This window comes from Amaranthus tricolor, chromosome 1 (assembly GCF_026212465.1).
Source record: "Amaranthus tricolor cultivar Red isolate AtriRed21 chromosome 1, ASM2621246v1, whole genome shotgun sequence".
NCBI lineage: Eukaryota > Viridiplantae > Streptophyta > Magnoliopsida > Caryophyllales > Amaranthaceae > Amaranthus > Amaranthus tricolor.
In genome coordinates this window covers 5257870-5274854 of record NC_080047.1, presented here as the reverse complement: position 1 = coordinate 5274854, position 16985 = coordinate 5257870, and the positions used below count along the sequence as shown (strand labels likewise).

General features: G+C 30.8%; 1 protein-coding gene and 1 non-coding gene across 2 annotated transcripts; both read left to right on the top strand.

Moving 5' to 3' along the window:
- Window positions 1-4063: 4063 nt before the first annotated feature.
- LOC130817869 (uncharacterized mitochondrial protein AtMg00810-like) lies at window positions 4064-6797 on the top strand. Its single transcript, XM_057683860.1, has 3 exons — window positions 4064-5192; window positions 6128-6189; window positions 6738-6797. Exons 1-3 carry the CDS (start codon window positions 4064-4066, stop codon window positions 6795-6797), a joined length of 1251 nt encoding a protein of 416 aa, XP_057539843.1.
- Window positions 6128-6199, top strand: TRNAW-CCA (transfer RNA tryptophan (anticodon CCA)). Its single transcript has one exon. It is a non-coding gene; the product is annotated as a tRNA-Trp (tRNA).
- Window positions 6798-16985: the final 10188 nt, after the last annotated feature.

The window sequence follows — 16985 nt, the reverse complement described above, 5'->3', positions numbered from 1 at the left end:
GGTTTTTAAAATTCATAGATAATTACTTAAAACCTTCTAAATCAATAATGATTTCAAAATCAAACTTAAAAACAAATTTGAGTAACATATTTTTACTTCAATGGCAGAAATTATTCTAACACTACAAATAACATTAAAGTACTCAAATTCAAGTTACGAAAACACTAAAATTCAAAATACAAAATTAATCTTTGTCCAAATACAAATTTAACTTTCATATCATCCATTAAAATAATTATTAAACATGAACATAAACACGAAATAAGTCATTAGCCGAAAAACCTTAAAATAAAAAAAAGTTTTTAAAAAAATGCCAATCTAATGATCCTGCAGTCCTGCTTCAACCCACGAGCCTTAAAGAAATCAAAATTAAACCCAAGGACATAATAATTATCATTGAATACTTTTTCAAAATACACAATTTTATTCCCAGATCCAAAAACAACAGGATTTCCTTCATCAATGTTAACACTATTAATAATACCCATCCTAGTCCTCACACAAATACTATAAATACATACTCTTAGCCTTGTAATTGATAATTAAGATGATTCTTTTTTCTTAGTTTTTTCTCAACATATATGAGAACATTTCTTCTATATCTTGTAATCTTTGATCTTCAATTTCAATAATAATAATTGTTCTTTTTCTTCATTCTTTTATTATCTTTATCATGCTACAAACGGGTTGTATTGCTATATTCAACATGGTATCAGACGCCTCGACGCTATATTCCGTCTCGTTGGTAAACAATTTTCTTTACTGATTTTGTTCTCTCTTTCTTCCTCTTCATCTTCTCTGATTCTTCTGTTTTTCTCTTTATTTTTTTTTCTTTTTCCTCTTTCTTTTTCCTTCTTTGTTCATCATGTCTGCTACTCTCAATAATCCAAATAACAAAACTCTTGATCTTATTCAAGATCCGGTTTCACCATATTATCTTCATCAAAGTGATTCTCAGCTTTTGTTGGTTCCGATTCCGTTCAATGGTACTGGATTCAACGATTGGAAACGATCTGTTACTATTACTCTTTCTTCCAAGAATAAACTCGCGTTCATCAATGGCCAGATCCCGCAACCTAATTCTACTGATCCTAATTTCAAATCCTGGGAAAGGATAAACAGTACTATAATTTCTTGGTTTATGAAAGTTCTTGATCCTCAAATTGCCCGGAGCGTTTTGTATTTTCCAACTGCACAAGCTATTTGGCAAAATCTTGAAGAAAGATTTGGGGTCACTTCTGGAACACAGATTTACTCTCTCACTCAACAAATTTTTGCTATTGACCAAGGTTCCGATTGTATTTCTACTTATTTCACCAAGATTAAGATGTTATGGGATGAATTTGATGCTTCATATCCTCTACCTACCTGTTCTTGTAACAATTGCACTTGTGGAATCAACAACAAACTTATACAAATGCGAGAAGAACAAAGATTGATCCTGTTTCTAATGAAACTTAACCCTGCATATAAAACCATTCGCGGAAATATACTTATGCAACAACCTCTTCCCAGCATTTCTTATGCCTATCGTCTAATCATGCAAGAAGAGAAACATTCTGATTTAGCCTCCCACACAAATCCCACCATTGATGAAGATATTGGTCTTGCTGCTGTTCATAAACAGAAATTCTACAATAATCCCAATCATATCTCTTCTAAACCTCCTCTTTATGGCAATCATACCATCAACACCAGAAAATCCAACCTCTTGTGTAATTACTGTAAGAAACAAGGTCATACCAAAGAAACTTGTTACAAATTGCATGGCTTCCCCACTACATCTACAAGGGATAATTGGAACAACAAGGAGATTGCTGCAACGGCACAAAATGAAATTTCTATCACTAATGGCACTGTCTCTCCAAATCTTACAGTTGCACAATATAATCAACTTCTTTCTCTCCTTGCTCAAAATGATACTCATAATATTTCAAATGACGCTACAAATGAAGACAACAACTGCCTTTTAGCTGGTAAATCATGTTTTCTTTCTATAAATAAATCTACTTGGATAATTGATAGTGGTGCTACAAACCACATGTGTTGTGATCTTTCTTTGTTTACTTCTTACATTCCTGTTCCTCAAAGCACTAATAATAACATCACCATCCCAAATGGCAATCTTGTTAAAATAGCTCACAAAGGGACTATTGTTTTAGGACCCGATCTCACCCTTTACAATGTTCTCCATGTTCCCACTTTTCATTTCAATTTAATTTCTGTAACCAAGCTTTGTAATGATATGCATTGCTCCCTTATTTTTTTCAAAAATTGTTGTTCTGTTCAGGGCCCTTCTCTGAGCAGGCCAATCTTGCTTGGTAAACTTGTTCAAGGTCTCTATCATCTTGTTGACAAATTTCCTGAATCAAATCAACAACATCTCACAGACTCTTCTACTTCCATATGTTGTGCTGCTTCAGATATTGAATACACAAAGCTATGGCATCTCAGACTTGGTCATGCTCCTTTTCCTGTTATCAAACATATCTTTCCTTCTTTAAATGTTTCTAATTGCATAAACAATTGTCTATGTAAAATTTGTCCCTCAGCAAGACAAAATAGATTCCCCTTCCCTAATAGTTCCATTAAAACTAATCAAGCTTTTCAATTACTTCACATGGATGTTTGGGGACCTTATAAGCACCCTACATATAACAACTGTACTTCATTCCTTACTATTGTTGATGATTTCACCAGGATCACTTGGATTTTCTTATTGAAACACAGATCTCAAGTTCCTATTTTTTTTGAGTATTTTTATTCTTATGTTGTTACCCAATTTCACAGCACTATTCAAGGAGTTAGGACTGATAATGCACCTGAACTTTGTGAAGGTAAAATCAAAGAGTTTTATCACAATAAAGGCATCACTAATTACAAATCTTGCTCTCATACTCCTCAACAAAATGGTGTTGTGGAAAGAAAACACAAACACCTATTAGAAACTGCACGGGCCCTATACTTTCAATCCAATCTCCCCATTAAATTTTGGGGAGAATGTGTTTTAACCGCTGCATATGTCATTAACAGGATGCCTCTTCAAAGTTTAAATAATATTTCTCCTTATCAAAAATTGTTTGGTATTGCTCCCAATTTGGATCATTTAAAATGCTTTGGTTGTCTTTGCTATGCCTCAAATACTTCTCCACACAAAACAAAATTTGACACAAGAGCCACTCCTTGTATCTTTCTTGGTTATCCTAACAACCAAAAGGCTTACAAATTATATGACCTCACTACACACAAAATTATCATCTCAAGAGATGTACATTTCTATGAAAAACATTACCCTTATCACCAGTACTCAGATAAAACACATAACCAACCACATTATCCATTTTTCTTACCTATATCTACACCTACTGATCTTCCAGTAGATGAAATTTTCGAAACCCCTATTTTTCCTGATCAAAATTGTTCTACTGCTAACAAAATGCCACAGGTACATTCTGATATATCTCCTTCTACTATTGTTGATCTTTCTACTAGCATTACTAAACATAGTAATATCACACCTCATGTTCCCATAAGACATTCCAACAGACAAACTAAAACCCCCACTTATCTTTCCGATTATATTTGTAATAATGTTTCTTGTGTTGCTAACAACTGGTGCTCTATAATGTCATGTACTGCTTTCACCAACTCTCAACAATGTCATATGGCCCACCTTCCCTCTGATACTGAGCCCACTACATACAAGATAGCATCTCAAGACCCCAAATGGGTTCATGCTATGCAACAAGAATTACAGGCCTTAACTGCAAACAACACCTGGATATTAGTTGATCTTCCTCTACATAAGAAACCCATTGGGAGTAAATGGGTATACAAAATAAAGCTCCATGCTGATGGCTCCATTGAAAGACACAAAGCCAGGTTAGCAGCCAAAGGATACAATCAAAAGTATGGTATTGATTATGCTGAAACTTTCTCCCTTGTTATTAAAATGGCTACCATCAGAAGCATACTAACTCTTGCTATTCACCATAAATGGAAAATATTCTAACTTGATGTAAACAATGCTTTCCTTAATGGTGATTTACATGAGGAAATATATATGAAGGTTCCAGATGGTTTTTCAAATCCACAAAATCAGGTATGCTTACTTAAAAAGTCTATATATGGTCTCAAACAAGCATCAAGACAATGGTTTCACAAATTACAGATTTCTTTAACAACAAAAAATTTTGTTCAATCAAAAAATGATTATAGCCTCTTCATAAAGAAGGATGGCAATCACATTACAATCATTGCTGTCTATGTTGATGATATTATTCTAACTGGAAATGATGCTAACTGCATTTCCCAAATCAAGAACTATCTTCATGATACATTCAGCATTAAAGACTTAGGCATTTTGCATTATTTTTTGGGCTTGGAAGTTGCTTACATTGATGCAGGAATCTTTCTTTCTCAAGCTAAGTTCACCCAAGATCTCCTTAAAGAATCAAAACAACAAACATTCAAAAATGTTGTTACTCCTCTGCCACACAATCTACACTTAACTACTGATCAGGGACCCCTTTATGATGATCCTAGTTATTACAGGACCATGGTTGGTAAATTGAATTTTTTAACCAACACAAGACCTGATCTAGCCTTCACAGTTCAATATCTCAGTCAGTTCATGCAAAATCCTCGTCTTCCACATGCCTCTGTTTTACAACACGCATTGAATTATGTTCATACTACAACAAATCAGGGCATCATCATCAAAGGGTCTGATCAATTGAAACTTCAAGCTTATTCTGACTCAGATTGGGCTTCATGCCCAAATACCAGAAGGTCCATCACAGGATGCATATTATTATTAGGATCCTCTCCAATCAGCTGGAAATCCAAGAAGCAAAGCACAGTTTCAAGATCCTCAAGTGAAGCTGAATATAGAGCCATGGCATCTGCAGCAAGTGAAGTTACTTGGTTGGTCAGGCTTTTGGAAGAACTTCAATTAACATCTTTGAAGCCTGTTCTTCTACACTGTGACAACATCAGTGCTATACATATTGCCAAGAACCCTGTCTTCCATGAACGAACTAAACACATTGACATAGATTGTCACTTCACAAGAGACAAGGTCTTGGAGGGGCTTCTTCAGCTCACATATCTTCCAACTCAGAATCAGTTAGCTGATGTTCTAACTAAGATATTGCCTTCTCATCAGCACCATCAATTACTAAGCAAACTAGGTATGACATCCATCCCTAGTTTGAGGGGGGGTGTTAACACTATTAATAATACCCATCCTAGTCCTCACACAAATACTATAAATACATACTCTTAGCCTTGTAATTGATAATTAAGATGATTCTTTTTTCTTAGTTTTTTCTCAACATATATGAGAACATTTCTTCTATATCTTGTAATCTTTGATCTTCAATTTCAATAATAATAATTGTTCTTTTTCTTCATTCTTTTATTATCTTTATCATGCTACAAACGGGTTGTATTGCTATATTCAACAATCAATTAAAATGAAAATTGGCAAAAGAGAAAAAAAAATGGAAAAAAAAAATATAAAATAAAATGAGGAGGGATTAAATATTGTTTTATACTTGCCTAATTTATTTTCTCAAATGTTACAAATTATACTCTCCAACCCAAAAAAAATTAAAAATATAAAAAATAAAAAGGGTCCAAGGGTCGGGTCCGGGTAAGTAGATCCGAAACCTTATAATATTTTTTGGACCCGGACCCTTAGGGTCCAATAGGGCCCGGGTAGAGTCTTAGACCCTTGCCCATCTCTAATATTCGATAGCTGGGTAATGGTGGGTATTAATAAGGATCGAGTTCTTCTGTAAAGTGAGAGTGAAAAGGAAGTAAAATGGTAAAAAAGAAAAAGGAAATTTTATTAAAATAATACAAACAGGTAGTGGGTTAACTAACAACAATTCAGGTTAAATGATATAAAAAATGGGATTATAGATTATTGTAGGAAAATCGAAAAAAATTGAATTAATCTTGGTAATTTTTCCTAATAATTATTATGTTATTTTTTTGATGCGAAGTAAATTAACTTTTATCAAATGTTCAAAATCCATCAAAACTCACCTCCAAGATTGCAGAATGAATGATTACTTATTACCATAATAAAACTGGCTGAATGGAAACTATACACCAAAAGGGATCTGTGGCGCAATGGTAGCGCGTCTGACTCCAGATCAGAAGGTTGCGTGTTCGATTCACGTCAGGTTCAAATCCTGCTTCCCTAAAATTTTTTTGGTTTACAATATTTATGTATCAATTCAGTAATAATAATTGTCTGAAGTCCATTGTTTCTAACAGCAAATTTAACTATAATTTTCAAAACATTTCGCTGTTTCAAAAGACATTATTTCTGTATCTCCGAAAAAATTTGTAATATTTGAGAAATTAATAATTTAAGTCGAGTAAGTTTAAGGAAATTAATGACCTTAAATACACATGACATAAAACATTCTCAATTTAATTTCTCTCCTTTTTTCCTCTTCTTTTAAATTGATAAAAAAAAAAAAACAAAAAACAAAAACCCTCATCTGTTTCACACACACACACACATATATATATATTATATATATATATAATATTGATGATATTGGGGGTTGGAGTTGGAACTTGCGCAATCTTTAAAATTAGAAATATTAGAATAGAAGCTTGAACTAAGATGCTCTCGCAGGTGGAGATGCAATAAGTTATATGAACCTAGTTTGTAGTATTGTATGCTTTGTTGTGATGTTATATTTTTTATATTTCAGGAGGTGACATTATTTAGAAACTTTTCTAGTGATCGCGGAGAGCCAGACTTAGCTTCTTGAAGCGTTTTTGGTGAGTAGTAACATTTCCTTAAAATGGTCTGGCCAGACTACTATTTTGAAAATGGTTTTTATCAAATTGTTTTGAATTGATAATTATTGAAGCAAATTTGTTATGATGATTATGTTGATATTGATATGGTCAATGGATCGGGCTCACGAGCTGGTCATTGACAGAGTAGAGGACAAATCTCCCTTACTCCCTTTTTGAGGTGAATTGTAATTCAAATATTGACTAGCCTCACCCGACAGTGACATAGCCGTAGAGCTATGGATGTTCCTCTCAACTAGACTCCATGTGCGCACATAGATTTAGACAACTGATGTTGCTTTTAAACCTCTGTTTAGAATTACTGTGTTTTATTCTTTTGAATTATTACTTCTCATTCAGTTTAATTTGACCCTCTGTTGTTTTCAACTTTTAGTTTGTTTACAGATCGGAACCAGACGGGACTGATAGATTAGCGGTGTTGATTAGAGTTTCAAGGATGTCATATTGAGCTGAGCATGTGGGAATTTTGTTGTTTTGTATTAGATTTTTGGATAAATGTAAGACTTGGTTGTGTTGGTTATATCGAGCTTAAAGTGGTCATTATGTTTACCTTGTGTTTTAGTTAGATGTTTGGTTTGAGAATTAGTTGAGTTAGTCACATTAATGAGCTGGTGACCCCTCTTGCTCAAGTTTTGGAAGTGTGATTTAAGTTTCTTGGGAAATGAACCCTGTAATGACCCTATTTACTCAGTCAACGGTAAGTCGGGTTGTTACAAAACTAACCCACCATCGCAACAAATTTGTATTGTGACTCATTATGAATCTATTTGACCCACGATGTACAGACCACACATTCATGGTCTCTCTAATCTCCATACACAGAAAAATTTTAATCTCTATCCTCAGATGACTTGGTCTTATGATGAAATCATTTTTATTAGTCGACTAATATAGTAATATACTCTATTGAACTGATCTAATGTACGCATATTGTCTTAAAATGCTCACTGCAATGTTGAGTATACATCCTAAGTACCACATTGGAAAAATAAAAAAGAGGTTACAGCATATAAGTAATCTAACTTCAAATTAATATAAAACTTTTTCAAAATCTATCGAAAGTAAATACGTGAAGTTAAACTCAAAACGGATAATATCATATTGATTTCATACACGGCTTATGAACCCAACAAATAATAGTAACATCAGTTCGTCTTGTATAAGACTGTCTCACCGTGAGACATGTCCATACAAAAGGCCCATTAGCGTAGTAACATACCCTTGATTTCAGATCCACATAAAGCGTTTTTTTTAATAGTTTGGAGTGATCTAATTGAAGTCCTCTCCTAGTGAGATGGCTTCAATTGAGAATTAGTGTAGTAACATACCCTTGATTTTAGATCCACAAAAACTATATAGCTATTGTTCTCTCGACTTTGTACATTTTATGGATGGATAAAAAATTTATAGTTCTTTGATTTTAGATTATAATGTACTAAAGTTAAATAACATAAATCATGTGTAATTTTTATTTATGTGATGTTGCACTTGTCATTTGCTACTAAGGTATAATCAGAATCAACCTCTTTGTTATCTATATCATTAATATGGATAAGTTGCACTATTGCATACATCGTCTGACCCTCCCTAATTCCTAATCCCACCCCTAGCTAGGTGGAAGCTAATTAATGACATTGAAGTAATGAAAAATATTACTATACTAGTGTAGAAACTCATGCAATGCATGATTTTTTTAGCATTGACATATATAAACATATTAGAGATATTATGCAGTAGAAATATTCAATTCTGACAGTTATATGTATAAATTTACCTCGTAACTTTGAAAATTATCAGCAATATTATATGTAGTATATTTTATAAACGCTAATTTACTCAATTTAATTATAAATAAATGTTAATTGATGTGCAAATTATAATTAACCGCAAGCGCATGGTATATGTGTAGATGCGGGTTGAACACAAGGAAGTTAGGACAAGAAACTTGCTAAATTTGATCAATTATATTGCTCAAGGGAAAAATATGTTTGATTGATTTTTAACTAATAAGCTAATAATGCAATGAAAATGTGGATTAAAGCTATATGATGAAGAGATCCAGGGTGTCGGGAATCCCCGAAAGTCTTGTATGATCAAATTCTCATTGGTGTTTATGAAAAGTCGGATTGATTACATGGTTAAACATGATCTTCTTAATCTCAAACTCTCGCTCTGTTGATTAACTATTAGATTTAGACCCTACTAATTCAATTCTTACACGCTAGTTTTATTGAACAAATTAATAAGAGTTTAACTAAAATTTACCTTAAAGCAAAGTCGATCCCAATCTCACACACTAGTTCTATTGACTAGTCTGATAAAGCATGTTTAATTTAGGGTTATTAGCACAATTCAACCACTTTAATCCTAGTTTCATAGACACATTCAAGAATCAAATTATACTTGACTTATAGGTTCAAACCCTAACCCTAGAAAATGGATCTAGTCACTAATCATGGTAAAAGCAATAAAAACAAACCCTAGGATGATACTAGACATGACTAAGAATGAAATAAATGACAAATTCAAGAAAATCAATAATTAAATACCAAGAACACCATAATTAAATCAAAACGCAATAAATGAAGAACAATAATAAGTTTTTATTGAAGAAAGATTAATGACGATAATTAAAGTTTATTAAATGAAATAAAACTAATACAAGGAATTAAAGACTAAGAAAATTGAATACTAGATAAAACTTACAATACTTGAAGGAAGATTGATGATGAAAAATTAAATTAAAAGCTGATATTTAACGTAAACTAATGGAAAAAGTAATTAAGTCTAATGGAAGGAAGAAGGGGAAAAGAAAAAAGGAAGAAGAAGCCCTAATCAGTCATTAGGAGGTTATTTATACTAATGAGGGGAATTAACGATTTTAGGAAAAATCGGAATAAACCGTTGAGTCTGTGTTCTTGAGTGTGCAACCTCAGCCGAGTCGGCTGTAGCTTCTGGAAAAGAGGGATTTTGATCAGCCTTCACCGCCGAGTTGGCGGTATCTCTTCATGCTCCAACGCCGAGTCGGCGTTTGCCTATGGAAAAATCAATTGATCCAGCATATTACGCCGAGTCGGCGGTCCCTATTTCTTGACCCAAGCCGAGTCGGCTTTTGCTCTCTGGAAAAAAAATGCTTTCAAGACTTGATCTTTTGCTCTTTTAATTCTCATGGCTTGATACAATCAATAGCTTAATTCGATCTTTGAGTCCTATAAATATGACTATAAAAATCCATGAAAATGTCTCAAAAATGTCATGATTTACTTGTTTACCTACAAATTAGCCATGGAGTACCGAAATGGGGCAAACACGCTTAAAATGATCCTAAAACGCTACTAAACATCCAAAAGGAGCATATAAATGATAATAATGAGTGCAAATAATTACACTTATCATTAGTCAAAGATACTTTAATAATAGAGATGTTAATAAAGATTATATTTCATGTCATCTTTTTTAGTCAATAATTAAGTTTCATTTGACAAAATTCTCTTTAATTGTATCACTTGAAAATTTTCCAACTTTTTAGTCCCCCAATCATTTTAAATTTGCTATATATGCAAATTGAAGTCAAATTTCTCAAACTTTTTATTCACATATTTTCTGGTGGTAGAAATTTATGTGATGCAACACGAGTAAATATTGTTCAGCCATTTGTCAAAAAAGTGGCCAGTAAATAAATATCTAAAATAGAAGGAATTAGTGAAGCAGAGTTAGCAATGAATAAACACAAAACAATGATTTAGAAAACAAGACAAACTAAAACCACCTGATAAGTGGCCCTATTTTGCGTTTGATAAAGACTTGGGCTTTCATCCTTAGCTTGTCTCCTTTCTAAATTCTAATACCCTACATTTTAAGGGACACTTTCCGACATGTGGACAAATTTTATGGGATGTTTTAGGGTTTTTTCCATTCTATCATGTTAGTCTTCAATTTGATCTATTGAACTATTGTTCTGTTTTATTCAACACGTATACAGTAAAGTCTCATATGCAATTACTTTTATTTCGTTACTCATATTTTGCTGTCTAAAAAGTCAGAAAAGAGTAAAGTCTTGTATGAACTTGGTCTATATTATTTTAGTATATATTAAATTTTAAAATAGGTTAAATTGTAAGTACAATTTTGAAAAATACTTGCTATTATTAAATTGATAGACATTAAAATAATGCAGATTAAATCTATACAAAACTTTTACGAAAAAGAAAATATTTCATCATAGATGTTCTTTTTGGTGTATGTCATTGTTGCTAGCTAGATGAATATAAGAATAATGAGTGAGTACAAATCTTATGATGACATATAGCTTTTAACTAATCAAATTTATATTTCTTTATTTGATTGATTTTGATTCATTAATTTCTAGTGTGAAAGAGTTAAAAAAGATAAAAATCTGATTTATAGATTTAATTAATGTTGTTTGTTAGACATTAATTCACACACGAGATTTCTTTGGGTCTTAAAATGTGATACATTAGAGCAATTGCTACATGGGGGCCGGAGCCCCTTGCCAAAAATACAATCTTTTGTTTTTTTTTGTTTTAGCCATTTACTAATATGTAACATATAGTTTAAAGAGTGTAAAAATATAATAAAAAACAATATAGCTGAATAATTAGAGATCCATCTTAATGTTTTTTTAACTAAAGGGTGAATGAGATTCAAAAATTTATAATTTTCTATTACATTAACTTTTAATACTATATTAAATAATCAACTAAATGAAAAATTTAATTGATAATATCATTAAAACATGTTATATATCTTATCATCAAATCTCTATATATGGGCCGCTAGGTGGTAAGTATTTATGGGTTGATATTTATTGTTGGAAGAATATTAATGTAGTTGGTAAGAACTAATTTTGTTCGAGAAAGAAAGTTGAACAGTATTCATAACTCAATTAAAAACGGTGTCTATAATATTCAAATTTTGAAACTTTTTAATGAAAAAAGAAAATTGGATACCAATATACTTCTATAAACTTATTATCAAGTTTAAGGCCATGTAATTACTAGGAAGTAATAATCCTAACGGTCCATTTAATAGTCGTGTTAAATAGTTAGAATGATACTAAAAAGTTAATTTTGCTGAAAAATCTCTTGACTAAATTGCATTACCATTTGAAAATATGGTATAAGGTGCAAATAAAAAACCATAAACAAAAAATCTTTTTACGATCAAAATTTCATTACCATATAACATTATGACTGATATGATGCATTCTAGAGTAATTTACATTACAATTTATTCATATTACTACCATTTAGTTCACAAACCAAATAAATATTCTATCTTTACATAGAAAAAAACTACATTTATAAGATAATCTAGATCCATGAAATAATATCAACAAATTCGTAGTATGATGGAATGGATTATCTTTATGCACACAATAGAAAAAATTTCCATTTTCATATCTTTTTATAACTTTATTTGTATTTATAATCATAAACTTTCATTTGGAGACAACATTAACTCTCTTTACTTCATTCATGGCAACTTTTACATCATTACAAATGACAAAAATGATTAGTATAAGTATATATGACAAAATAAATATAAAGATAAATAAAAAGAGGAAGAAATTAAAAAGTATGGTTATAATTTGGTTCTTTTTCTTCATGGTTGTCAATTTTGCCAGAAATTCCGCAATGCAAAGCCCACGTACATAAACAAAGAACCATAAAAAACGGTGACATGATGGATTGAATTATGGTTATTATTTTTTAATTAATTAATTAATTTAATAATAATTATGGTTATTATTTATTTTCATTATTCAGTAACATCATACTAGTACATCGCGATCGTAAAAACTATAATCAGGATCAAAAAATTAATAAAAAACATTAATTCATATCCATATAAAAAATGTAACTAAAGAGTTACTCGTCTCAGAAAAACACCTATAAAAAAAAAAAAAAACATATTAAAACAAGAAAAAAAAACACGACAAGACAATGTAAACTACAAAATTTGCATTGTTTGCTTTCTATTTGTACGTCTCCAAGAAATTTGCATGACATATCTAGAAGGCTCTTGATCAAAATTGTAAGCCACAAAATCATCCGTACGTACAATATGATGACCATATTTTCATGAACAAGTTTAAACAATAACTTGGCTCTCTTTTTGTGTACTATTGTTTGTTTTTTTTCTATTTCTTATAACCATTAATTTGGTTGGATGTTAATTGCTTTACTTGGCTCTTTGATCACCTTTCTTTATTTCTTTTTTCATAGATCATATGATATCAAAAATTCACCAAACAATTTTACCAAGAAAAATAAAACTCATTTTATGTTTAATTATTAAAACTTTATTAAGGTTAGTTATTGAGTATGCCTATGACCAAGTAAGGAGTATATATCTACACATTTTAGCATACCATCATACAATTAGGAACGCACACAAAAACACATATTTTTAAGATATACAATCAATTAAAATTAGATATTTGAAAACTCGATAGTCAAGGGTTAATTAAGGAGTGTAAAACTACACATTTTAGCTAACAAAGATGTTTACAATACACTGCAAAATACACAAATCTACAAATATATATATTTTAAAGATATATAAACTATTGACAATAATAAAATGAGATATTTAGATATTGAATATAAGGCCATATAGATAGTCTTAGTTATAGTAGTGATAGTGAAAAATACAAGAGAACTTTAACTAGTTACCATGCTCTATATTAGAGAGGTAAATGAGGAATTAATTAGAGTTGGCTAAATGTATTTCAACTTGCATTTTATGGTTAATCGTTTGGTTAAAAATAAATCTTCATTATGATGAATTGATGATCACATCTATTTATAGGTTGTAATATACTTAGTCTGTCGCTTGGAGTTTGCATCATATAATTAACTTATATGAGAATCAATGTTTTAAATCATATAATGCAAACTCAGAGTAACAATAGGAGTAGATAATATATTTATTTTTAGATTTTTTGATTGATCGACTATTTTGGAGCTAGTAATTAGCATAATTACACTAATAATATTCTATTGTTTTCCCAAAACTAGAATGGAACAATGAACATTGAGGGTTGTTTGATGAGACTTCGTAGGCTAGGTATTAGAATTGATCAATATTTTTTGTGCATGCATGATGCATTCATAGGTCCACGAGGAGTTCACGTGTGGAAGGGTCCCAAATTGAGCATAAATTTGAACCCCCCATTTCATATTTAATCAACGGTCTTTAATGTGACAAATGGAAAAAATTGAGTCTTATCTAGACCGTCCACTTCATCATTTCGTTGCTATGTTTAAATTGTTGCATGATTTTGTCACTAGATTAATAATGTTCATCAAAGACTTTTGTGTAAGTGATCGATACAACTTATTGAATATTGGGTGCAATGAATTTGCAAATGAGGCCAAGAAGAGCAAGGTTCATTTATGGACTTGTCACTAACAAGCTATTGCTTCATTCTCTTGGACAAATATTTGATAATTGGCTTTCAATATGTCTTGGACAAAGATATGTAATGTAATCATCGATTTGGATGATATGCAAAAATGCAATGTACTAGATTTAACGGATGAAATTAAATTAGTATGTATTTCACTAAGCGCATCATTAAGATTATTGGATTATATCAAACATAAAATCAAAATATGAAAAAAAAAAGCAATGTATTGTTCCTTTTTTTTCTGAACTTATATAAACTTTTATGTATTAATCTTATTATAGAGTTTTAATTGCTGACTTAAATTTAAATTAAGGTTGCACTTGGGAATAAGCATTTCATTTCAAATTATTGATTTCAATTATGAAATCATTAATGAAGAATTTGCGAATGACAAGGTTTGAGAGGGGTCATTTTCAAATCTTCATCTTCACTTTTTATAACAATGGTGAGTTTGACTAAAATTCAAATTTGAACTTTATTTAATTACCAAACACTAAATTCGTGTCAAATCTATATTTTCAAATGAAATCATCATTTCTAAACATAGCATAACTTTATTGTAGATACTCCTTCATTTATCCTCAATTCATGTCAAGCTTATATTCAATAAATTGTTTTAAAACTATCGTTTATTTTCAAATTCTATTCAAATTAGTGAAAATCAACCTATTTCAATCCATACTTGTAGGAGACAATATGAGCATTACAAATCCTTTGATTTGATGTTGTGGAAGAAACCTCGTTTCAAGGAAATTAAAGTAAGTCAATTGTGATTGGATGAAGTAATAATATCTATAACTACTCCCTTGTCACTTCAAGTTTGCTATATTATCATAAAAAAAAAAAAAAAAAAAAAAAAAAAAACTCTTATATTTAGCACATCATTATAATATAACAAACTTTAGTATGAATGTGATGAAAATAATATAAAGTATCTATGAATCGCCTCCTTAGACCAATTGAAGAGTATTTGTAGGTGCAAACGATAAGTTGAACCTTAATGCAAGGATATGATGAACTGAATGGCAAAGTAAACAAAGCATAAACAACGATAATGCAATAATTTTAAGGTGACTAGTTATGAGACTATTGGCACACTAATAATTTAGGACATAAGGGAGAAGATGTATTGGGAGAAAGGACATGCACGAAATAATTATAAAGACCCAAAAGAGTTACCAGAAACTTTAAATAACTACTAATTGTACACTGCTCGTTCGAGCATTCATTGTGCTAGTTCGAGCAATACACCACAATAACCTTGTGGATCATATTTCGCATCTTTCACGTCTTGTTAAGATTCTGATATAATGCCTTAATCTTCCTACACTTGTCCTATGATGGATGATTGAGGCCTTGCACCACAAGTATACATCACCCAAGCATTTGCGGATATATGAGTACTAGATTGTTCCTTCTCAACCAATCCCAAAACAATATTTGAGTCCTTCTCTTCCATTCTAACAAAACTTTATTCATTAACTCAATCAGTTACTAAAACTTGGTGAGCTAATAAAGTAACCTATTTTCCTAACATTAGGTATTATGAATTAATACATATTGTGTTTGGCTTGAGAAAATAATAGTTTTTGTTGATATCAATTCAAATTAATTACATTTTGCGTCTTGAGGTTTTAATTTATCAGCTTAATTTTGAATTTAGATAAATATGCAAGTTGTGTTCAATCTCAAATATTAGAATTCTTTTGCGAATCAACATTAAGTGCGAATAGCGGAATTTCAAATGATAATTACTGTATTAAATACAATAACATACCACTGATTAAATTTAATATCTCATCAAATTACATACTTGGATTGAAGCATCTCACCATGTATATATATGCTTTTCAGGTATAATGAAGCCAAATCCTCACTCAATAGTTGAATCCACTTATTTATAATAATAACCTCTCCTAACTTAATTCACCTTGAATTAACATAGTTATAAAATTTTGTTCAAAGTAGCTAGGGAGATTGGGTGGAGCCAAGTCAATCAAAAATAACATGTCAAAGTATCAATTTAATAAAAAAAATTGATGTTAAAGTTTCGGATATATTATATACTCTAATACAAACAGATTAGAAGTGTCAATGTAACACAAATGACTGAGTGTTGCGTGAAATATTCCAATTTAAACAAAGAGTCCGTGGGTAAACCTATAAACGCTTATCACGTTGACTTAATTTTACTATTATATTAAAAAAATTAATTTTATCAAAAATTTTGATAATCAAGACTTTAAAATATATTATACACTATCGTAAACAAAATCTTTGGCATGGGATTATATTGTCAAATGGTCTTATTATGTGACACTTAATCTTATGGGGTATCATGTTGTTGGGTTCTTTATACTCTTTTAAAAATATTTTTGGTGTATTAATATTAATAAATATTAGTAATAGACAAAATAAATCCCAGTGGGGGAAGAATCATGGGTAATATCACGTGCGACGTTATTGTAGGGTCTAATATTTTGTATTCCTATGCCTGGTCTTCTCAATGGGAACATATGTTCGGTAGGAAAGAGGCACCAGATAAAGAATATTTTTATAACGTGAGTTTAATTTTTTTTATCACTAATTAAATCATCAAAAAAATTAATAAGGATTTTCTCCATCTCTTTAAAATTGCAAAAGACACATTAAAAAACACATTCCGAATAAAAAAAAATAAAGGAGGGAGGAGTTCTATTTTAAG

Coding starts and splice junctions, on each gene's coding strand:
- LOC130817869 (XM_057683860.1), top strand. CDS start 4,064: ATGAAGGTTCCAGATGGTTTTTCAAATCCACAAAATCAGGTATGCTTA. Junction 5,193..6,127: donor TCAATTACTAAGCAAACTAG/GTATGACATCCA, acceptor ATACACCAAAAG/GGATCTGTGGCGCAATGGTA. Junction 6,190..6,737: donor AGGTTGCGTGTTCGATTCAC/GTCAGGTTCAAA, acceptor TTTATATTTCAG/GAGGTGACATTATTTAGAAA.